The sequence below is a fragment of the Siphateles boraxobius genome, unplaced genomic scaffold (genome assembly GCF_051911475.1).
Source record: "Siphateles boraxobius isolate OS27281-9 unplaced genomic scaffold, OSU_SipBor_1 111, whole genome shotgun sequence".
Taxonomy (NCBI): domain Eukaryota; kingdom Metazoa; phylum Chordata; class Actinopteri; order Cypriniformes; family Leuciscidae; genus Siphateles; species Siphateles boraxobius.
The window spans coordinates 604,822-628,633 of NW_027508713.1; the positions used below are offsets into that span (position 1 = coordinate 604,822).

The window sequence follows — 23,812 nt, forward strand, 5'->3', positions numbered from 1 at the left end:
CTTATTCCTTTTCTTTCTTTTTCATCCATGATAGGAAAACTAAAACTAAATGTCTATGCATTCAATTTTGGAATTTTGCTACTGCCTCCTTAAGATAATTTTTTTAATTTGTAAATGGCTTTGGATACGTACGGAACTACTCCTACTCTGTTTTTCTGAAATAACGAGTTAATTATCTCAGAATTACAAGATAATTTTTCATGGATTTTTTTTTATTATATATATATATATATATATATATTATATTATTTATATTATATTATATATTATATAATATTATATTATATTATAATATTTTTTTATGAAAAATGATCTCATAATTCCGGGATAATTAACTCAACAATTCAGGAAAACAGAGCAAATACATTTTATTTCAAGAAAAAATTATCTTGTAATTCTGAGATAATTAACTTGTTAATTCAGAAAAACAGAGTAGATTTTTTTTCCTCAAAAATTAATAAATGTAAATTTAATGTGCATGCACAGTATAGCTTTTTTGTTTGTCTTTTTTCAGTATAACCAGGAAACGGGAATCAGAGTCTCCAGAACCCAGCGGTGTGTCTGTGAAGAGTAACAGATCCATGGAGCCACCCTTTAAATTCAGTAAAGGAACAGAGACCTCTGACCTTTCGTTAGTATTTGTAGTTGCCATTTTGTAATTTACTGTTGTCAGTACTCCAAAAACATATGTTTGTATGACCTGTACAGGGGTGCAGTACACCAAAATAATTTCTGCACTGTAAAGAAATGTAAGCTTATACAACAAAAAAAATCTAATTTCCCCTAGCTTTTTCTTGTTGACTCAACTTTTGTAAATAACAGTTATATGAACTGAAAATAAGTTATTTGTTTTCTGGAGAGGTGTAACTATTCTGTGACAAATCTTTTGTAGTTGAGCCAATTCAACATATTTTGTCAATTGGAAACAGAAGTTCTTAAAAATTAACAGGTTTACATGTTGATTTTGTATTGAAAATAATTTCACTCATCACCATTTTGTTGATGAGCATTTCCTTTGGTTGGTCAGTTTGACTCTTGGATTTTTGTGTGAGTTTGTGGTCTTTGTAACATTGTTTAGAAAAACACATAATTTGTTGCTAAGAAAGAAACCAAGTTGAACAAGTTTTCAGCCTCATAAACTAGAATAAATCCCTAATCTTATTTCTGACCATTTTCTGACCATTTTTGACTTATTTCAAATTTTTTTTATCATAAGTTTACCAGGAAAACTTTCTTGCAGCAGATCAGATATTTAAATTGGATGAAAAATTCTGATTTTAAAATACATTATGGGGGGGGGAAAGTAGTCCTTTGACACAGACATCAAGAATCAGCATTTGGTTCTCAACAATGGTGACATGCGTCATGCTGGAATGTATGCTGGGAGCCACAATAGTATTAAAATCATGGCTCCCAGCATGCATTGTGGCATGAAACACGTCACAATTATTGAGATTCATATGCTGATTCTTGATGTCTGTGTGTCTTAACAAAATAAACAAAAAAATCCTATAATGTATTTAAAAATCAAAATGTCTAATCTGTTGCATTAAAGTGTATATTATTAACAAATAATATATTTTGATCAGCAAAAATAGTAATGAACTATTCCCTTTATGATGCTGTTTTCAGATCAGGTGATCATTCTTTTTTTATGCTTTTCTTTGCAACAAATTATATGTTTTGCTACAAAGACCACAAACTCACATAAAATGCCAAGGGTCAAACGACCAACTCAAAGAAACGCTCATCACCAAAATGGTGACCAAACATTTTCAATAAAAAAGACACATCTGAAACGGTTTATTCTTAATAAGAACTTCTGATTCCAATGACAGAACATTTTGAATTGGTTCGACTACAAAAGATTTGTTACAGATTAGTTGCATTTCTCCAGAAAACAAATAATGTCAATTTGACTCAACTAAACATTTTTTTGTGTGTGTCACAGACAACTTGTTTTCAGTTTGTGTAACTGTTATTTACAAAAGTTGATTCAACAAGAAAAAGCTAGAGGAAATTAGAACTAAGATTTTTTTTGTTGTACGTGATTTTTATAGTGTGGATTTTTCCTGAACCAACACACCAAAATCAGGCATTTCAACTTTTTTTCAAGTTGTGTTTTTTACAGTGTGTGGATTTTTGCTGAACCAACACAACAAAATCAGTCATTTCAACTTTTTTCAAGTTGTGTTGATATTGTTAAAGCTCTACAACAGTCATTGTAATTTTACTGCTTTTTTCTTTTTAATCTCAGCATGGAAGAGAAACATGAGCTGATCAGATCTGTGTCATTCTCTACATCCCACTATCAAACCCACATCAGGCAGGACAAATCTGAATCAATCCTGCAGACACACACATTGGGGACTGGAGACCTGCAGAGAGTGAAAGACCAGCACAAAACCAGCATGAAGAACAAGTATGAGAGATTATTTGAAGGAACCAAACCCGGAGAGAATGAAACCCTCCTGAACAGGATCTACACACAGCTCTACATCATAGAGGGAGAGAGTGAAGGAGTGAATGAAGAACATGAGGTTTTACAGATGGAGAAAACAGCCAGAACACAACACTCACAAGACGCTCCAATCTACTGCAATGACATCTTTAAAGCCTCACCTGAACCAGGACGCGAAGAGAGAGAGCAGATCAAGACTGTTCTCACTAAAGGCATCGCTGGAATCGGGAAAACCGTCTCTGTGCAGAAGTTCATTCTGGACTGGGCCGAGAGAAAAGCCAATCAGGATGTAGATTTCATGTTTGTGCTTCCATTTCGAGAGCTGAACTTGATCCGAGATCATCAGTACAGTCTTCACAGACTTCTGCTGGACTTTCATCCTGAACTTCAAGATCTGGACTCAAAGATTTATGAGGAGTGTAATCTTGTTTTCATCTTGGATGGTCTGGATGAAAGCAGATTCACACTGATGTTTTCAGATGCTCAGAAAGTTTCTGATGTGACTGAGACTTTTTCAGTGGGTGTGTTGATGTCAAAGCTCATGAAAGGAGAGCTGCTTCCCTCTGCTCTCATCTGGATCACCTCCAGACCAGCAGCAGCCAATCAGATCCCCTCCAAATACATCAACCGTCTGACAGAAATTCAGGGATTCAATGAGCCTCAGAAGGAGGAATATTTCAGGAAGCGAATCAGTGACGAGCATCAAGCCAGCAGAATCATCTCACACATCAGAAGAGCAAGAAGCCTCCACATCATGTGCCACATACCCGTCTTCTGCTGGATCTCATCCACTGTGCTTCAACAGCTCCTGATAGAAGATCTGAGTGCAGAAATCCCTCAAACTCTGACTGAAATGTACATCCACTTCCTGCTGATTCAGATCAACGTGTGGAATCAGAAGTATGAAGAGAGAGATCCAGAGAAACTCCTGCAGTCCAACAGAGAAGTGATTGTAAAACTTGCTGAAGTGGCTTTCAAACAGCTGATGAAGGGCAATGTGATGTTCTATGAGGAGGACCTGATTGAGAGCGGCATAGACGTCACTGACGCCTCCGTGTATTCTGGGATTTGCACTGAGATCATTAAGGAGGAATCAGTGATTCATCAGAGGAAAATCTACAGCTTCATTCATCTGAGCGTCCAGGAGTTTCTCGCTGCTTTCTATTTGTTTTACCTTTATGTAATGAAAAATGTTGACACATCCAAGTTTTTGGATGTAGTTCATTGTCTGCATAGGGAAACAGTAGATAAAGCCCTTGAGAGTAAGAATGGACACCTGGATCTGTTCCTGCGGTTCCTGCTTGGCATCTCCCTGGAGTCCAATCAGAGACTCTTACAGGATCTACTGACACACACAGAGAACAGCTCAGAGAGCATCAGGAGAACCACACTGTACATTAAAGAGAAGATCAAAGATGGACAAGGACATGGACTCTCCGCTGAAAGATCCATCAATCTGTTCCTCTGTCTGCTGGAAGTGAAAGATCAGACTCTGTCTAGAGAGATTCAGGAGTTTGTGAAATCAGACAAACACTCAAAAGATAAACTCTCTCTTGCTCACTGCTCAACAATCGCCTACATGCTTCAGATGTCAGAGGAAGTGCTGGATGAGCTGGACCTCAAGAAATACAACACATCTGATGAGGGTAAAAGAAGACTGATACCAGCTGTGATCAACTGCACAAAAGCTATGTGAGTTGAGGCAAAATGACATCTAGTTACCATATCAAAACTCATATGAAATTTTAATGTTTTAGTAAACATGTGGTAAAAACATTTCAAGTAATTAATTATGTCCCGTAGGCTTGCTGGCTGTTATCTCACTCAGCATTGTGAAACTGTGTTACTGGCTCTACAATCATCAAACTGTGTCCTTAGAGAGCTGGATCTGAGTAATAATGACTTGCAGAATTCAGGCGTGAAGCTTATCTCTGATGGACTGAAGAGTTCAACCTGTCAGCTGGAGATACTGGGGTATTACTGGGAGACTTACTGAGTGATCTAAGTCTGTTTTTTATTAGAAGTTACATCCTGGAGATGCCCTCTTTTGTCTGTAGATGATCAGTCTGTTGATGTGTGTCTGTAGGTGATCTGTCTGTTAATGTGTGTCTCTAAATGATCAGTCTGTTGATGTCTTTCTGTAGGTGATCTGTCTGTTGATGTGTGTCTGTAGATGCTCAATCTGTTGATGTGTGTCTTTAAATGATCTGACTGTGTGTGTCTTTAGGTTGTCCGGCTGTATGGTTACAGAGGATGGCTGTGGTTATGTGTCTTCAGCTCTGAGTTCAAATCCCTCACACCTGAGAGAGCTGGATCTGAGCTACAATCACCCTGGAGATTTAGGAGTCAAGCTACTCAATGACAAACTGAAGGATATAAACTGCTCATTGGAGACACTGAAGTAAGTGGGGCAGTAAGAGAGTTATTTGATTTTACACAAGATTGCTAATATTTTTAAACTAGTTGATTGAATTTTTTTAACAAGCTGTGCACCATGCTTACCAGCCATGGCAGTGTTTACAATTCCATACAACCTATTGTACCTTATCACTTAAATAAAGTGTGTGTGTCTGTGGTATGGTACAAAAGACTTAGTTTTAACTGCAGTTTAATCAGTTTAAACTGCAAAAGACCAGAATGAAAAAAAATAGCTTTAATCTCAATTACTGATCTATAACACTTCTCTGAGCAGAGTGTTAAATGAACACTGAAGCAGTGTTAAAGTTAATGAGATAATTAAGTGAATAATTGAGTGACGATTGAGCATTATTGAAGACACCTGATGTTAACAAGCAGAATCTCTGAAGGAGAAAACCGTAATTTTTAAGTCACCATTATGGAGATCAGTGTTTGGTTTAGTTGGGCCCTTGACCCTTAAATCATTAACTTTATGTAGCGAACGGGACCTACGTCCGCTTAGTAGGGGTAAATCACTCTTCCCTGAATGGCTGGAAATCAGAGGATCTAAGTCACTAACCCCCAGGCCTATTAATCTCGTGGCTACTCTGCCTGCTCAGTTAAGCACAATAGCTTAGGCTTTAGGATTTGGACATGTCACGGTGGAGACCTAAAGTGCAGAATATCAGTAGCCTAACTGTCAGTTTGTGACGTAACTGGTATTCCCCCTACCTACTATACTTTACAGACAGAGGATGAGACGCCCCTACTTCAGGGAATTTGGAAAAACTTCACAGTAAAAGCAATAGTATAAAAGTTGAGAAATTAGTGATTATTTATTATACTAAGTAACAGTATTCTAATACTGAGTAAAATAGTTACAAAGAGAAAAAAAAAAAGAAAAAAAAATATTTTTATAAATCAAATGTAAACCGTATAGTAATGGTTTCACTATCAACCTGTAACCATCATAAAATGTTAAACCCCTCTATTAACAACCACTTCACCAGAGTGGCTCAACAACACTTTAAAGTTTTACTTAACAAACATCAGCATGTAGGCAATCTAAATACACTGCAGATAAACCTCATATGCACATAACAGCAGTATTGTGAATGTAATTCACACAACAGTAATTTTCAGGACAATGGTAAACTCAGAAACAGTTTCGTACCATACACTTAATAACACTCCATGACCAACCTCAGTTCAATGTTCCTTTTGGATCGGATTGTCCACGTTACGTATGTGCTGACCGTACACCAATTAATAGAACACGTCCATCACGAGGGCGGTGCTATCGCGTGAGAATGGTGGAGTCATGTGTGGCAGGGTAGCCAATACTCATCAACCTCACCGTGTAACAATGGCGTGAGCGATGGAGGGAGAGGGAGAGAGCAGGAGAGACAAGTCACATACACGTCCCGGGCTGTAGCAGTGAACTGGCTGGTTGTCTTCCTTCCCTTGCGAGACCAGCTTCCAACGTTGGCGACGAGCTAGAATATCTAAATAATCAACACTTTGCACTACCTAGCGAGAACGTTTGCCTCGCACTATACGAACTATACTTGTTGATGATGTGACGACGGATGAATCTTCAGTACAGATGGCGTGGAGTCTTCCTCTCTTACACACGCCACTCAAACCGTAACTGTCCCGTAGCTCAGATCAAAACATGTAGCACACGCAATAACTAAGAGTTAAACTGTTATTTACTGAATTATCATACCGAAATCTCCGTCAGCATGGGACTTCTTCGGACGCCGCCATCCTCTCTCTTGTTTTCTTTCTTTTTGTCCCGCCCTCTCCTCTCATTGACCCGTGCACCCGCCTGCAAGTCATTGATTGGCCAAGTCTATATCCAAGTTCCTGTGTGCGATTGGTTGAGAATATTCTGGGGAATTTCTTCATGTTATCGTAGGGGCTACATGTCAAAAAATATGTGCACATTCTGTGTGTACACCTACATTTAGATTTTGTTTGGCTGCTGTACACGAGTTATAACAGCCAGATGAACAAATAGAAAAGGTGATCTGATGGTGATGGTTGTGTTTTAACATAATCATTATTTCACAATCATTTGACTTGAATCACTGAACTCATATAAAGCCTAATTTAATACAGAGTTAGGTTTACTTTATAAATTATAGCAGCAGTGACCTTGTACAGTATAATATTTTTAATGTTTACAATGTAATTAAAATAATTTCTTAAAAGTTTCTCTTATACAATTTTTTTACATTTTTTTAAGACACACAGATATCAATAATTAGCCTGTGAATCTCAACAATGGTGACAATTATAAAGCATGTTGCAGTGCATTCTGGGTGCCACCAATCAAAACTCATTCATGGCTCCCATTATGCATTGCTGCATGAATAAATAATGAGCTTATGTTCAGAGGTGATCTGTTTGTCACCATTGCTGAGATTTATACGCTAATTCTTGATGTCTGTGTGTGCCTACATATAATATTTTTTGGAATTTTTATTTTTTATTTGATCGTTTGGATTTCATTGAAAAGGCTAAAAATGGTATGTTCTAAAATGGTTTAAAAATCCATAAGGTAAATTGAACTCAGAATTTATGTTCTTGATGAATTCAGCGATTCAGGTCTATTATTGATTATGTTAAAACACAGCAAACACCATCAGATCACCTTTTCTATTTGTTCATCTGGCTGTTATAACTCACATACAGCAGCCAAACAAAATCTAAAGTTAATGATTTAAGGGTCAAGAGCCCAACTAAACCAAACACTGATCACCATAATGGTGACTTAAAAATACAGTTTTCTCCTTCAGAGATTCTGCTTGTAAACATCACGTGTCTTCAATAATGCTCAATCATCACTCAATTATTCACTTAATTATCTCATTAACTTTAACACTGCTTCTGTGTTCATTTAACACTCTGATCAGAGTTTATATAATTCACACTCTCAGTGTTAATTTAACACTGGGGATTTTGCTGTGTGGAGTCTTGACAGTCACAAATTCAAATGCGGCCCACCATATGCTGACCACATTTAAAAAATAAATTCCAGTTTTTACAATTTATTTTTGTTTTAAAATGTAAGTAACATGCATTAAATAAATATAATATTTTTTAATATATATATATATATATATATTTTCAAATAAAATATTTTTGGTGATCATATATTATTTTCAGACATGCGCAGACCTATGTACTGATGCAGGTACACCTTTAAAGAACATTTACAAGCGCGCTTTGGCAAAATTCCAACAGTAACAGTTGGCATTATTTTTATCAATTTTGTGATCAAAATGGACAAATTTGTAATTAGAGTAGAACAATGAAACGAGGAACATACCAATGAAGAGACACATGCAAACAAGTTGAGTCATAGCATTAGCAGTCACTGAGAGTACTGGAAGAATGGAAGAATCAGTTTGCTGTCAATGAGCAGGAAAGGCAGCCTTTCTGTTTGCTCCGTAGTAAAGTAACTGAAATCAATGCGAGCTAGCTTAAAAGTGTCAAAGGCTGTGACATTAGCAACGTTAAAAAAATGTGTAGCTTCTTGCCAAACAGACTACAAATATGGGGAACTAGTTAAAAAAAATTCTGGAATCACAATGTCTTTTTGATCATCTGAGCAACAAGAGCAAGATAATCTGCAGGATAAAAAGATTATAGATCAGTAATGACACAGTTACGTGTTGAATTTCAGAAATGTCTGAGAACTAAAACTGTCAGAACAGCTAAAATCTAAGATAGCCACTGCATCAGGACTCTTCTGGCTGCAGATGAATTGACAGACATCAGAGATGTTGCTCAGCTTTGCATTTGGGTGAGATGTGCACTGTAAAAAAATGTTCGTAATTTTAACGGTAAAAACTGTAAAAAAGCAACGGAAAAGAAATGTTAATTGCTTAACAGTATGTACCCTTACTATATACAATGAAGAACTGTATAGCTCTCACGGTACATTTCATTACAAACCAATTTGTCATAAAAGTTATTATTGAGAATTACCAGAGGTTTAGACGCTGACATTTTATTGAAAATATTTAAGTTTGAAGTCACCATTATGGAGATGAGTGTATGCTTTCGTTTGGCTCTTGACCCTTGACTTTCTAGCTTTAGAATTTCTCTGACTGCTTTAACTGTGTGTTAATAAAACACATTTAATATAGCATGAATATCGAAGAGAAAATGTGATCAGGTGATGTTGGTTATTTATTGATGATTACATATTCATCCTTAAGTGGCCTGATTCACTAAGCTCATAAAAAATCTTATCATTCATTGCATGATAAACTATTAATGATAATATTATATATATATAAAAACATATAATCAAAGATTAAACTTTATAAGAGCTCAGAAAATGAGGCTATTACATAATGATTGTTATCATCAAGAGATAAGCAAAATATTTTCTCTCTGATTTTCTTGCCATAACCAACATGTCATATACAGAGTTACAGCAGTCAGAGATAAATCATTTGTTACTAGTCAAGAGTCCAACTAAAGAAAACACTGATCACCATCATGGTAACTTCAAATGAAACAATAAATCATCAACATCTAAACCTCCGTTAATTCTCAAACAGAACTGTAGACGTCTGACAGAAATAAAGTCAGTCTGGTTAGTAATAAGTGAAGCTGGTAATGCTGTTTGTGGAGTTGTTTAATCCTCCTCTGCTGAGATCTTCACAGATTTAATGTATTTTATCTTCAGTTGATCTAAGGCTGTGGCTGAAGTCAGTTTTAGTTCTTGTGTTTCTGCTCGTCGCTTCTCTTTTTTCTGTTCTTGTTGTTTCTCTAAATTGACATTGCCAGAATTCCCTGCGTGACACTTCACATTTGATGTTATTGCATTTAAATAATTATGTTTCTTCTTAGGTTTTGTTATCAGTTATGTACATTTGGGGTTTATTTTACAGCTGCTCCATTCCCTGTCTACGGCTAGTGCTGGACTGCGTTTGAGCAATCTTCGACGATTTTCTCGGGTTAGTCAGGAATCGACTGAGAATCCGCCTCAGCTAAAATGGCGTTGTTAAATGCCAGATCAGTGGTAAATAAGACTGTTATTGTTAAAGGGTAACTAAACACTAAAACAACTTTTTTTAGTTAATGATCTGTAAGAATGGAGCTTCATAAATGCTGTTCATTGATTCGAGTACATTTTTTGACATTTGGGTTTAAAGTAGGGCTGGGCGATATATCGCACGATATTGTTATGCGCTTCATAACCGTCAGTAAAGCCGGTTCCTTGATTAGTAGTAAATCGCCTTCACCTGCTTTCAGATGGAGTGGCATTTACTCTACAGCACAAACTCCAGTGTTAAATTAACATTCAAGAGCGTTAAAGTTAATGAGATAATTAAGTGAATAATTTAGTGCTGTTTGAGCATTATTGAAGACACCTGATGTTAACAAGCAGAATCATTGAAGGAGAAAATCACAAATTGTAAGCAACCGTTATGGCGATCAGTGTTTGCTTTATTTGGGCTCTTAACCTTTATACATTCACTTTAAATGTGTTTGTCTGCTGTTATTTAATTTTAACAGTCAAATGAACAAAGAAAAATGTGATCTGATAGTGTTGGTTATGTTCTGGCATAATCATGCTGTGATCTGAAAATGAATTTTATTGAGATAGTTTGGTTTAACTTATTGGCAACAACTTTGTGATTTTAGAGCATATATGAGTATAGATATGTTTCTTATAATTTAAAGTATTTAATAAACATTGTTGTGATCAAAACTCTTTCAAATAAATTTATTTAGAAACACAGACATCAATAATCAGCCTGTGAATCTCAACAATGGTGACAATAATAAAGCATGTTGCAGTGGCTGCCACAAATCACAACTCATTAATGGCTCCCATCATGCATTGCGATATGAATAAATTATGATCTGAATGTTCTATGTAATTTACTTTTCCTAATTGAATATTCTGCTCGTCACCATTGTTGAGATGCATAGACTGAATCTTGAAGTCTGTGTGTGTGCCTAAAAGAAATGATTTTTTTTTTTTTTTTTTAGAAAACAACTTTTAAGAAATCCTTTATATTATAGCTAAAATTCTGGATATTTATGCAGAATCAGTTATGCTGTAACAAACAACATAAATCAAAAACATAAAGTTCAAATGATGATTGTCATAATATAACCAACACCATCAGGGGCCTGTTTCAGAAAGGAGGTTAAGTGAAAACTCTGAGTATGTTAACCCTGAAATGAGGGAAACTCTGGGTTTTCTGTTTCAGAATGGGAGGTAAGTCAAACCTGAGAAAGCAGGGTAAGTCAAGCCTGTTTCTGAAAGAGAGGTAACTTATACTCTGAGTCAGTTACCATGGTAACTCACTCTGTGAACCTAACCTGGTCGGGAACAGGTTTACTTCCTTAAACCCAGAGTTTATTTCGGTCTCCTCCCCTTTTTTAAAGAGGAAGCGGTGTTTAAACACCTCATTCATTCTTTCGGTACATTTATTCATTGCTGTTTTTTCCCCCAATTTTTTTAATAAGATGAAGTCTACAGTATATAACTTCTTAACTGGCAACTGAAAATACTGTAGATTACAGTTACATCATGTAGTTCTAAACAAATTCTACAGAATTAAACTGTGGCATTCACTGAAAATCATTGAACTGTGTTCATCTGTGCACCAGAAGTTGACGGACCTTCCTCCTGCTGTTCTTCCACACTCTGGGGGACGGGGGCGACTTAGATTCTATAGGCTACTCCACATAAATAATGTGAAGAAATGTGAATGTGTAGATTGTTTGATGTGTAGACACATAATATTAACATTTCCTCTGTAGGCCTCTCTGTGGCAGCAGAAACTGTTTCTTCATCCCCATCGTCCTGTGAAGATGAGCATTTGGTGGGGCACATTTTATAATACTATTTGTCATAATTTCTGGTGTATTGAGTAGGCTACTTACAACTGTCTGGGGTTCTGTTGGGACAGGAGGCACCAAAAGACAAATATTACCATCAGAATCTGTTGGGAGCAACAAAAAACCCAACCCAAAGTAAAATATATGGAAATATCAAAAACAGCCTATATAAAAAATAACACATATGTAGACCTCTTACATTTTATGAAGGCACTTGAATCTTCGGGAGTGACTGGCTCTGAAGTCCCTCCAGGAATTCCCTCAGCCATTGGCCTTCCAGCATTCAGGCTCAGGGCCATCACCATCTCCTCTGCATCTCCATCTTCATCTTCATCATCATCTCCTCTGCATCTCCATCTTCATCTTCATCATCATCTCCTCTGCATCTCCATCTCCTCTGCATCTTCATCTCCTCTGCATCTTCATCTCCTCTGCATCTCCATCTCCTCTGCATCTCCATCTCCTCTGCATCTCCATCTCCTCTGCATCTTCATCTCCTCTGCATCTTCATCTCCTCTGCATCTCCATCTCCTCTGCATCTCCATCTCCTCTGCATCTCCTCTGCATCTCCATCTCCTCTGCATCTCCATCTCCTCTGCATCTCCTCTGCATCTCCATCTCCTCTGGATCTCCATCTCCTCTGCATCTCCATCTCATCTGCATCTCCATCTCCTCTGCATCTCCTCTGCATCTCCATCTCCTCTGCATCTCCATCTCCTCTGCATCTCCTCTGCATCTCCATCTCCATCTCATCTGCATCTCCAATTCCTCTGCATCTCCATCTCCTCTGCATCTTCATCTCCTCTGCATCTCCATCTCCTCTGCATCTCCATCTCCTCTGCATCTCCATCTCCTCTGCATCTTCATCTCCTCTGCATCTCCATCTCCTCTGCATCTCCATCTCCTCTGCATCTCCATCTTCATCTTCATTTTCATCTTCATCTCCATCTCCTCTGCATCTCCATCTCCTCTGCATCTCCATCTCCTCTGCATCTCCTCTGCATCTCCATCTCCTCTGCATCTCCATCTCCTCTACATCTCCTCTGCATCTCCTCTGCATCTCCTCTGCATCTCCATCTCCTCTGCATCTCCTCTGCATCTCAATCTCCTCTGCATCTCCATCTCCTCTGCATCTTCATCTCCTCTGCATCTTCATCTCCTCTGCATCTCCATCTGCATCTCCATCTCCTCTGCATCTCCATCTCCTCTGCATCTCCATCTCCTCTGCATCTACATCTCCTCTGCATCTCCTCTGCATCTCCATCTGCATCCCCTTCTCCTCTGCATCTCCATCTCCTCTGCATCTCCATCTCCTTTGCATCTTCATCTCCTCTGCATCTCCTTCTCCTCTGCATCTCCATCTCCTCTGCATCTCCTCTGCCTCTCCATCTCCTCTGCATCTTCATCTCCTCTGCATCTCCATCTCCTCTGCATCTCCATCTGCATCTCCATCTCCTCTGCATCTCCGTATCCTCTGCATCTCCATCTTCATCTTCACCTCCTCTGCATCTCCATCTCCTCTGCATCTCCATCTCCTCTGCATCTCCATCTTCATCTCCATCTCCATCTCCATCTCCTCTGCATCTCCATCTTCATCTTCATCTCCTCTGCATCTCCATCTCCTCTGCATCTCCATCTCCTCTGCATCTCCATCTCCTCTGCATCTCCATCTCCTCTGCATCTCCATCTCCTCTGCATCTTCATCTCCTCTGCATCTCCATCTCCTCTGCATCTCCATCTCCTCTGCATCTCCATCTTCATCTTCATCTCCATCTCCTCTGCATCTCCTCTGCATCTCCTCTGCATCTCCTCTGCATCTCCATCTCCTCTGCATCTCATCTGCATCTCCATCTCCTCTGCATCTCCATCTCCTCTGCATCTTCATCTCCTCTGCATCTCCATCTCCTCTGCATCTCCATCTGCATCTCCATCTCCTCTGCATCTCCATCTTCATCTCCTCTGCATCTCCTCTGCATCTCCATCTTCATCTCCTCTGCATCTCCTCTGCATCTCCTCTGCATCTCCATCTTCATCTCCTCTGCATCTCCATCTCCTCTGCATCTCCATCTCCTCTGCATCTCCATCTCCTCTGCATCTCCATCTCCTCTGCATCTCCTCTGCATCTCCATCTTCATCTTCATCTTCATCTTCATCTCCATCTCTTCTGCATCTTCATATCCTCTGCATCTCCATCTCCTCTGCATCTCCTCTGCATCTCCTCTGCATCTCCTCTGCATCTCCTCTGCATCTCCTCTGCATCTCCATCTCCTCTGCATCTCCATCTCCTCTGCATCTCCATCTCCTCTGCATCTCCATCTTCATCTTCATCTCCATCTCCTCTGCATCTCCATCTCCTCTGCATCTCCTCTGCATCTCCTCTGCATCTCCATCTCCTCTGCATCTCCATCTCCTCTGCATCTCCATCTCCTCTGCATCTCCATCTCCTCTGCATCTCCATCTTCATCTTCATCTCCATCTCCTCTGCATCTCCATCTCCTCTGCATCTCCATCTCCTCTGCATCTCCATCTTCATCTCCTCTGGATCTCCTTCTCCTCTGCATCTCCATCTCCTCTGCATCTTCATCTCCATCTCCATCTTTGCGAGCCTCTTCCTTCTTTCTGTTGGCTGAGTAGAAGTCAAATGAGAATGAACATTTAATTGTGTTAATTAGACCTATGTCAAAAATGCTGCTGCACTGCAAGACACTGGATGCTATTTAGTTATTGAATATGTCAAATGTCTGTAAAGTCAGGTAGCCTACATCCATGATTTGCTCAAGCCTTACCTGACTGAATTATGTTTTTATATTTCATTTTCAGCTGCTGCCATGTTCTTTTAATGCCTGCAGGATTGCACCTACATGAAAATTAAAATTAGGTTGAATAACATACTGTTCTTCCAGTTTCACCTCTGATATTATAACAGTTGGGTAAGTTACTCTAAAATAGTTATTAATTACTAACTGCAAATGACATCTTCAACAGTGTAATTAGATTAATGTAACAATTACTATCTCTAGAAAGTATTGGTCTACTTATTACTAATTACTTTATAAATCCCATATCAACCCCAACCAATTGAACAATACAAAAAGAGACCATAAACTGCACTTTTAATGCTTTCAAATTAACAATATACAACTGCATGAATTATTCTTGAATTGACCAAAGTGTGTAGAGAGAGAAGGTTACATTAAAAAATATACCTTTAAAAAAATTTTATGTTAAATCCACTATTGTTTTATACAGAATTGTTCTATAGGCTATGCAGTATTTAATGCAATGACATCATATTTTACTTTATATTACAGAAGAATTAAGAGTAATCCCTTTAATTAAATTACAGTATTTAGATTACTTGGTAATTACACCCAACACTGTATAACAGTAATTAAAATGTAAACTTACGGATTGACTCGAGCAAATATTTTCTCCCAAACTAACTCTCTCGCTCGCCGCTGCTGCCCTGTTGCTTAAAAAAAATGTTTGCGTATTGCTGGTGAGAAATATGCAGACCTCTTTTTGTCTGGCGCTGTTACCATGGTGACTCATAATATTTGCACTCCATTGATAATGGCTTTTTATAGTTGTGGTGCACGCGCTTAACTCAGAGTCAGTCAACTTAGAGTTGATTGAACTTACTCATTTCAGCTGTTCTGAAACCGAAAACTCAGAGTTTCTCATCTCAGGGTAAGTCAACTCAGAGTTCAAGTTTTAACTCAGAGTTGGTTGAACCTCCTTATTGAAACAGGGCCCAGATCACTTTTTTTCTTTGTTCACCTGGCAGTTATAACTCAGATAAAGCAGCCAAACAAAATCTTAAGTTAATAATATAAGGGTCAAGAGTCCAACTAAAGTAAACAATGATCGCCATTGTTTGGCGATTTGAGATTTTCTCCTTCAGTGATTCTTCAGGTGTCTTCAATAATGCTTAATCATCACTTAATTATCTCAACACATGATGGGAGCCATTAATGAGTTGTGATTGGTGGCAGCCACTGCAACATGCTTTATTATTGTCACCATTGTTGAGATTCACAGGCTGATTATTTATGTCTGTGATTCTAAATAAATTTATTTGAAAGTGTTTTGATCAGAACAATGTATATTAAATATTTTGGATGATAAGAAACATACCTATATTCAAATATGCTGTAGAATTAAAAAGTTATTGCCAACAAGTTAAACCAAACTATCTCAATAAGATTAATCTTCAGAGCACAGCATGATTATGCCTGAACACAACCAACTCTATCAGATCACACTTTTCTTTGTTCATTTAACTGTTATAAATAGATAACAGCAGTCAAACAAATTTAATGTGACTGCATAAAGGTTAAGAGCCCAACTAAAGCAAACACTTATCGCCATAACGGTTGCTTACAATTTGAGATTTTCTCCTTCAGTGATTCTGCTTGTTAACATCAGGTGTCTTCAATAATGCTCAAACATCACTCAATTAATCACTTAATTATCTCATTAACTTTAACACTCTTGAGTGTTAATTTAACACTGGAGTTTGTGCTGTGTACTAAATGCCGCTCCATCTGAAAGCAGGTGAAGGCGATTTACTACTAATCAAGGAACCGGCTTTACTGACGAGATGCGCATAACAATGTGATGCGATATATCGCCCAGCCCTACTATAACCAACAGCATAAATCACAAACATAAAGTTCAAATGATGATTGTCATAATATAACCAACACCATTAGATCACTTTTTTTTCTTTGTTCATCTGCCAGTTATAACTCAGATACAACAGCCAAACATAATCTAAACTAGGGCTGGGCGATATATCGCACGATATTGTTATGCGCATCTCGTCAAAAAACCTGTTCCTTGATTAGTAGTAAATCGCCTTCACCTGCTTTCAGATGGAGCGGCATTTACTACAAAGAGCCGTAGTTAACTGACAAGCTGAGCCATATCGCATCAATATCGCGGACGTATCGCCAACGATAATTAATGCGATATGGCTCAGCTTGTCTGTTAACTACGGCTCTTTGTACACAGCAAAAACTCCAGTGTTAAATTAACACTCCTGGGAGTGTATATGAGTCCACACTCAAGAGTGTTGAAGTTAATGAGATAATTAAGTGATTCATTTAGTGAGCATTATTGAAGACACCTGATGTTAACAAGCAGAATCACTGAAGGAGAAAAACTCAAATTGTAAGCCACCGTTATGGCGATCATTGGTTGCTTAAGTTGGTCTCTTGACCCTTATATTATTAACTTTAGATTTTGTTTGACTGATGTATTTGAGTTATAACTGCCAGATGAACAAAGAAAAAAGTGATCTGATGGTGTTGGTTATATTATGACAATCATCATTTGAACTTTATGATTTTGATTTATGTTATTGGTTACAGAATAACTGTGATTCTGAATAAATATCCAGAATTTTAGCTACAATAAAAATGATTTCTTAGGATTTTTTTTAGTTGTTTCTAAAAAAAAAAAATTCTTTCTTATAGATACTCACAGACTTCAAGATTCAGTCTATGCATCTCAACAATGGTGACGAGCAGAATATTCAATTAGGAAAAGTAACTTACATAGAAAATTCAGATCATAATTTATTCATATTGCAATGCATGATGGGAGCCATTAATGAGTTGTGATTGGTGGCAGCCACTGCAACATGCATTATTATTGTCACCATTGTTGAGATTCACAGGCTGGTTATTGATGTCTGTGTTTCTAATTATGAACAAATCTAAATAAAAAAAAAACAATGTTTATTAAATATTTTGAAATATAAGAAATAGCTGATATTCATATGCTGTAGAATCATAAAGTTGTTGCTAACAAGTTAAACCAAACTATCTCAATAAGTTTCATTTTTTAGATCACAACATGATTATGCTAAAACACAACCAACACTGTCAGATCACACTTTTCTTTGTTCATTTGACTGTTATAAATCAATAACAGCAGACAAACAAAATTTAAATTGAAAGTATAAGGGTCAAGAGTCCAACTTAAGCAAACACTGATCGCCATAATGGTGGCTTACAATTTGTGATTTTCTCCTTCAGTGATTCTGCTTGTTAACATCAGGGGTCTTCAATAATGCTCATCATCACTAAATTAATCACTTAATTATCTCATTAACTTTAACACTCTTGAGTGTTAATTTAACACTCATATCTGCATCATATCTTCCATCTGAAAGCAGGTGATGGTGATTTACTACTAATCAAGGAACCGGCTTTACTGACGAGATGCGTATAACAATGTCATGCGATATATCGCCCAGCCCTAGTTAAAAGTGTTTTAATTCTACAATATATGGTGTAAAAACATCTGAGTGCTGCCCTCTTCAGGTTGAACGGTGGCTACTGCAGTTGAATTTTCCTATTGGAAGTTGTGGTACACTCTGACGTCAGAGTACCAGCTAACCACACCCTCACCTACAGAGAGATGCGTCTCAGGTGCCCCCCCTCCGCTGGGCTCTGCCCACTTTTCCAGCATTTTTCAAATATTGCCAGTGGGTGGAGTCAGGCTCTGACCAGGGGTTTAGTTACCCTTTAATGACTTCTCCTCGCGGGAACTTGATTTTTTATTTATTACTGAAAGTTGGCTTACTACTGGGGACTTAAGTCCGTTTTCTGAACTTTTACCTCAAAATTATTTGGTTTTTAATTCACCTCGTATAACGGGCTGCAGTGGAGATCTGGTCGCTATTTTTAAAGACACCTTTTCTTGTTGCCAAGCTATGCTTTATGGCTATCAGAGTTTTGAGCTGCAGTTGTTTACATTAACGTTAGAACTGAATGGCCCACTCTTGATTGCTCTGATATACGCCCTCCTAAGCACAACAAAAACTTTTAAATGAGTTTGCAGACTTCTTGGGGGAATTTATACCCAAATATGATAAATTGTTAATTCTTGGTGATTTTAACATTCATCTGTGTTGCACAAATTACTCATTAACTAGGCTACAGAATTTACTACTTTGTTAAATGTGACCAGTCACGGAAACTAGGGACACAAGTCGGTTCTGGGGCATTTTGAGTTATTCATAGATTCTGAGAGTGTAATATCCAAGCTTTCCAACGATGTGTAACATGTGGAAATCTGATAATATTTGGAGAAGTTGTGGCCATTTTAAAGTAGGCACTTAAAAAAGCTCAAAGAGGAGAAAACGAGCTCTAAAAGATTGTGCAGTTCTCACCTGTCTCTGCTGCTGGGGGTGACAATAGGGCTCATTTACATCTCATTTAGATAAGCCATACCCCCTGTAAAGCTCCTCCATGTGCTTTACAGCTTTTTTTACACTTTGAATGAGTGCACTTCTGCCGCACTAGGCGAAAAACAATTGTGCTGCCCCTCTATTTGCAACGTACCAGCAACAACACACAAAGACCAATAATGCCATATAGCCTGCATATAACGCGAAACCAGCAACAACACATAAAGACCAATATGCCATATACATATAACGCAAAACCAGCAACAACACACAAATACCAATATGCCATATAGCCTGCATATAACGCAAAACCAGCAACAACACACAAAGGCCAATATGCCATATACATACAGTATAACGCAAAACCAGCAACAACACACAAAGACCAATATGCCATATACATATAACGCAAAACCAACAACAACAAACAAAGACCAATAAGCCATAGGCCTACATATAGCGCAAATAGTACGCAACGCTCGTGTGCCCAAAATGTCAACAATATTAAAGTTTATGTAGGAGGCAAATGCCTGCTGGCATTTTTCTTTAAGCAGTCATTTCTGCAATTTTCCAAATAATCACATTTCACCTCCTCAAATTACTGTTGCAAATCTCTTTACACCACTTTCTTATGTGCGTATACACACACAAATGAAATGTCCGCAAGCACATTATATCATCAGCAGGTTCAGCATCTTAAATAACGACTAAAGAGCAAATGAAGCTTAACTTACATTTCAGAAACACGCCGTATTGAAGCACTGAGGGCGAGCGCGCTGCGCCCATACCTCCGGTTCAGTTTCCCGAGCCCACGAAGTGCGGCGAAAACATTTTCGGTGTAACTGCCAGACGGTTCATCTCGTCTGCGACAATCTTTGCGGCATCCATCTTCATTGAATTTTGATATCAGAGAGAGCTGGCCAGAGCACAGCATAATAAGTAGCCATGTGGTTGACTTGGAGGGCGGGGGCAAAAGCGCCGGGTTATTCAGTATGGAAGTACACACAGACAATGACACGCCACGCCCCTACTGCATGCTAGAATCTCCGAAAACAAGCCGATTTCAACCTCAAAATGTAAGCTTTTAAATATACCAATACTGCTATCTCAAACATGGAGAGGCTTCTTCGTGATTTCAATTAACAGATTCTCCAAAAAATTGAAAATCACCAATTTTGAAAAAAAACTCTTCTTTCTCATTTTGCTCGAAAGTTGTGCTGCCGACTTGTGTCCCTGGTTTCTGTGACGGGTCACAAATGCATTTGATCTCAAACATGTGAATGTCCCTACTCATCAGTTGGGACATACACTTGACCTTGTGCTATCATATGGTTTTCTCTCTATGATCTTGAGGTAGTTGATAATGGTTTTTCTGATCACAAATCTGTTTTGTTTTCTGTTCCCTGGGTACCAAATTACTCTAAAGCCACTAAATATGTTTGTAAATCTCGATTAATTACCTCATCTACAAGCAAATCCTTTTCATTAGCCTTCTGTGATGCTATTCAATCTATGGATGTCAGCATGGCTGTGGGAAGAGGTTTTAAGTTGGGGGTGCTGTATTGGGGGAGGGGGGGGGGCTGTATTGCCAAGTTCGCCTATATGGACGCGCCGGCCCTGCGCATAATTAAAACAGTCCACAGGCTGACAGTGCACAGCGTCTACACTAGGCAACGTGACGTCAGTTGACAATGATGCTTTGCGTTATTTTTATGATTAATAATTATTTATTTTTGCTCCAAACTTCCTCATGCATAAACTTCTAAGGTTAATAACAACCAGGATCATTTAAAAATGTTTTAATACGTTTATTTTATTTTTTTGCATCTGTTAGAGAGTGCTGTATTTTCCAACAGGGAACTTCCCACGGCCCTGGATGTCAGTCAGTATGATCTGAGCTCCTACTCAGACTTCACTCCACATTTGTAAATGTCTTGGATGCAGTGGCTCCTGTAAAGACCTTAAAACTCAAACCTAGATCAGAGCCCTGGATTGATGATCATGTTTGCTCTTTGAGGCAGAGCTGTAGACGAGTGGAAAAAGGTGGACAAAGGACAGGATCCAAATTTCAGAAGGCAGTGAAAGTAGCGAAATCTAGGTATTTCACTGAACTTATTAATAGTAATTATCATAGACCCAAAATTCTTTTTACTGTTTTCAACACTGTTGTTAATCCACCTGTCTCTGAGTACCCTGTTGTCTCACAAACAGTGTGTAACGATTTTCTTAATTTTTTTATTAATAAGATTAATGATATCAGATTGGGGATATCTCCCCCTGCTTTTGATTCGTCCATTCACATTCGTTCATTCGTTTGTATTGCAGAGTTCAGTCGATTTTAATCTATTTCTTTTATACAACTTCAAGAAATAGTGTGCCAGTTAAAGCCATCAGGCTCCTCCATTGATGTCATGCCTCCATATTTCCTGAAACAAGTTTTTGATGCAGTAGGTCCCTACTTTGTGACTATGATAAACCGATATATTGAAACTAGTACTATACCAGATGTGTTAAAACATGCCACAGTTCACCCTTTGCTTAAAAGACCAAATCTGGACCCTACTGTTTTAGATAGTTATAGGCCCATTTCTAATTTGTCTTTTATTACAACGATCCTTGAGAAAGTAGTTCTTAAACAATTGCAGAGTTTCTTAGAGGAAAATAAGGTATTTGAGATCCTTCAATCAGGTTTTAGAAAACATCACTCGACAGAGACTGCACTTTTGAAGGTTTTAAATGATATCCTGCTACTCTGGGCACTATACTGTGCTTGTGCTCCTAGACTTGAGTGCTGCTTTTGACACAGTGGACCACGCTGTCCTTCTTGCTCACTTGGAGCACTGAGTTGGCATAAAAGGAAGTGCTCTTGAATGGTTTTAATCATACCTTTGTAATAGAAGTTTTAAAGTTAATATGGGTGAACATTCACCTGAGACAGCTCATCTATCACGTGGTGTTCCTCAGGGTTTCATCTTAGCACCTATTCTTTTTACATTATATATGCTCCCATTGGGTTCTATTTTTAGGAAGCATGGTCTGTCGTTTCACTGATATGCAGATGATACTCAAATCTATTTGCCATTAAAACAGAGTTCAAATGGTTTGGAGGCACTTATGACCTGTTTGTCTGATGTGAAGGCCTGGTTGTCTTTTAAATTTTCTTAATTTTAATGAGAGTAAAACTGAAATGATAGTTTTTAGTCCTTCAGATTCTATTAGTATACACCAAAAATAAACTTGGGGGAGTTATCCCCGTCTATTAAGCCTTGGGTCAAAAATCTTGGTGTTGTCATTGATGATGGGCTGAAATTTGACAAAAACATAAATACAGTGGTCAAATCATGCTTATTTCAGCTTCGACTATTAGTAAAAGTAAAACCAATTCTGTCAAGAAACAATTTCGGAAAATCAATTCATGCTTTTATTACTTCTAGATTGGATTACAGTAACTCACTGTATTTTGGGATCAGCCAGTCAGCTTTATCCCGGTTGCAGTACAAAATGCAGCTGCTAGACATTTAACTAGTACTAAAAAACCGGACCATATTACGCCAGTTTTACATTCTTTGCACTGGCTGCCTGTGTGTTATCGAGTGAATTTTAAAATTCTTCTTTTGGTGTTTAAATCATTAAACGGTCTGGCCCCTCCCTACCTATCGGACTTATTAACTGAATATCATCCAGTTCTATCCCTCCGGTCGTCCAACCACACTGTAAAAAATGCCCTGTAAAATAACGGTAATCTACTGGCAGCTGTAGTTGCCAGCAATGTACTGTTAATTTACAGCATTTTACCGTTAAATTACAGCTCTTCTTTTTTACAGTATGTTACTGTAAAAATACCATGGCAGGTAACTCATATAATATAGAAAACCGTTAAACAGTCCAAGTTCAAAAACTAGTATTTATACTTATAGTATCGTAAAATTCCTTCATTAGAGTCCACTGAAAATGAATATCTCTTTATATAAAACTGCAAACACCTAATATGTAATAGTGAATTAATTAAAAACCTTTTAACTAAAGTCTTTGCAGTTTGTATAGCGAACAATAGCACACATGTATGTGTTAAAGAACATAGCAAGGAGATTGTCACTACATCAGCAACTACAGAGTTACTGCTTTTAAATAAAGCAACAGGCAGCAAATCATCAGTGTTTCTCTGCTCATCTCTGACTGAAGCACAGGCTCTACTCTCCAGCACAATGGTGACCCACAAAACTAATTAATTAAACTAAAAGATCTCTCCTATATCATCTTGTGCAAAACACATAAAGCACTTCAGTTTCATATTTACTCTCCTTATCAGTTATTGACTTTGCATTGCTTTTTTTCTATGAACTTTCACTAATATTTCAGTTAAATGAACTTCTTTTGTTTAATACATCTGACTGTTACATTTTACAGAATATTACTGTTTTTCCTTGATTTTACAGTAATCTACTGGCAGCTGTGGTTGCCAGTAAATTGCTGTTTTTCTACAGTTTTCTACAGTTGATTACCGTTAAAATACGCTTCACTCTGTTTTTTTTTATCTGACACATTTAACCCTTTCATCCCCACTGCAAATTCTTTAGTTTTAAATGAACACTTGTGTGTCCACACTACAGAGAGTTGGAGTAACACTGAAGCAGTGTTGAAGTTAATGATATAATTCAGTGATTAATCAACTGATGATTGAGCATTAGTGATGAACACCTGATGTTAACAAGCAGAATCACTGAAGGACAGTGGAACAACAGGAAGATAAAAAAGAGAAAAACGAGAACTGCAACTGACTTCAGCCACAGAAGACATTAAATCTCTGAAGATCTCAGCAGAGGAGGATTAAACAACTCTAAAAAATAGCATTAGCTTCACTTATTACTAACCAG

General features: G+C 37.9%; 2 protein-coding genes across 4 annotated transcripts in view; both read left to right on the plus strand.

Moving 5' to 3' along the window:
• LOC143705724 (NLR family CARD domain-containing protein 3-like) overlaps positions 1 to 23,812 on the plus strand; it is a 137,695-nt gene that overhangs the window by 79,884 nt on the left and 33,999 nt on the right. The window lies entirely within an intron of this gene.
• Positions 1 to 23,812, plus strand: part of LOC143705904 (protein NLRC3-like) — a 33,871-nt gene that overhangs the window by 2,648 nt on the left and 7,411 nt on the right. The window contains exons 3-8 of one of the 3 annotated variants that reach the window (XR_013192827.1): positions 515 to 631; positions 2,258 to 4,153; positions 4,265 to 4,435; positions 4,689 to 4,862; positions 11,660 to 11,721; positions 14,558 to 14,667. Coding sequence is in view for 2 of the 3 variants with exons in the window: in XM_077197531.1 (XP_077053646.1) it covers positions 515 to 631; positions 2,258 to 4,153; positions 4,265 to 4,435; positions 4,689 to 4,862 (2,358 nt within the window). In the remaining variant the exon portion in view is untranslated. Of the gene's footprint in view, positions 1 to 514; positions 632 to 2,257; positions 4,158 to 4,264; positions 4,436 to 4,688; positions 4,863 to 11,659; positions 11,722 to 14,557; positions 14,668 to 23,812 lie in introns of those variants that run through there. The other 2 variants (XM_077197531.1, XM_077197532.1) reach the window with 2 other exon arrangements.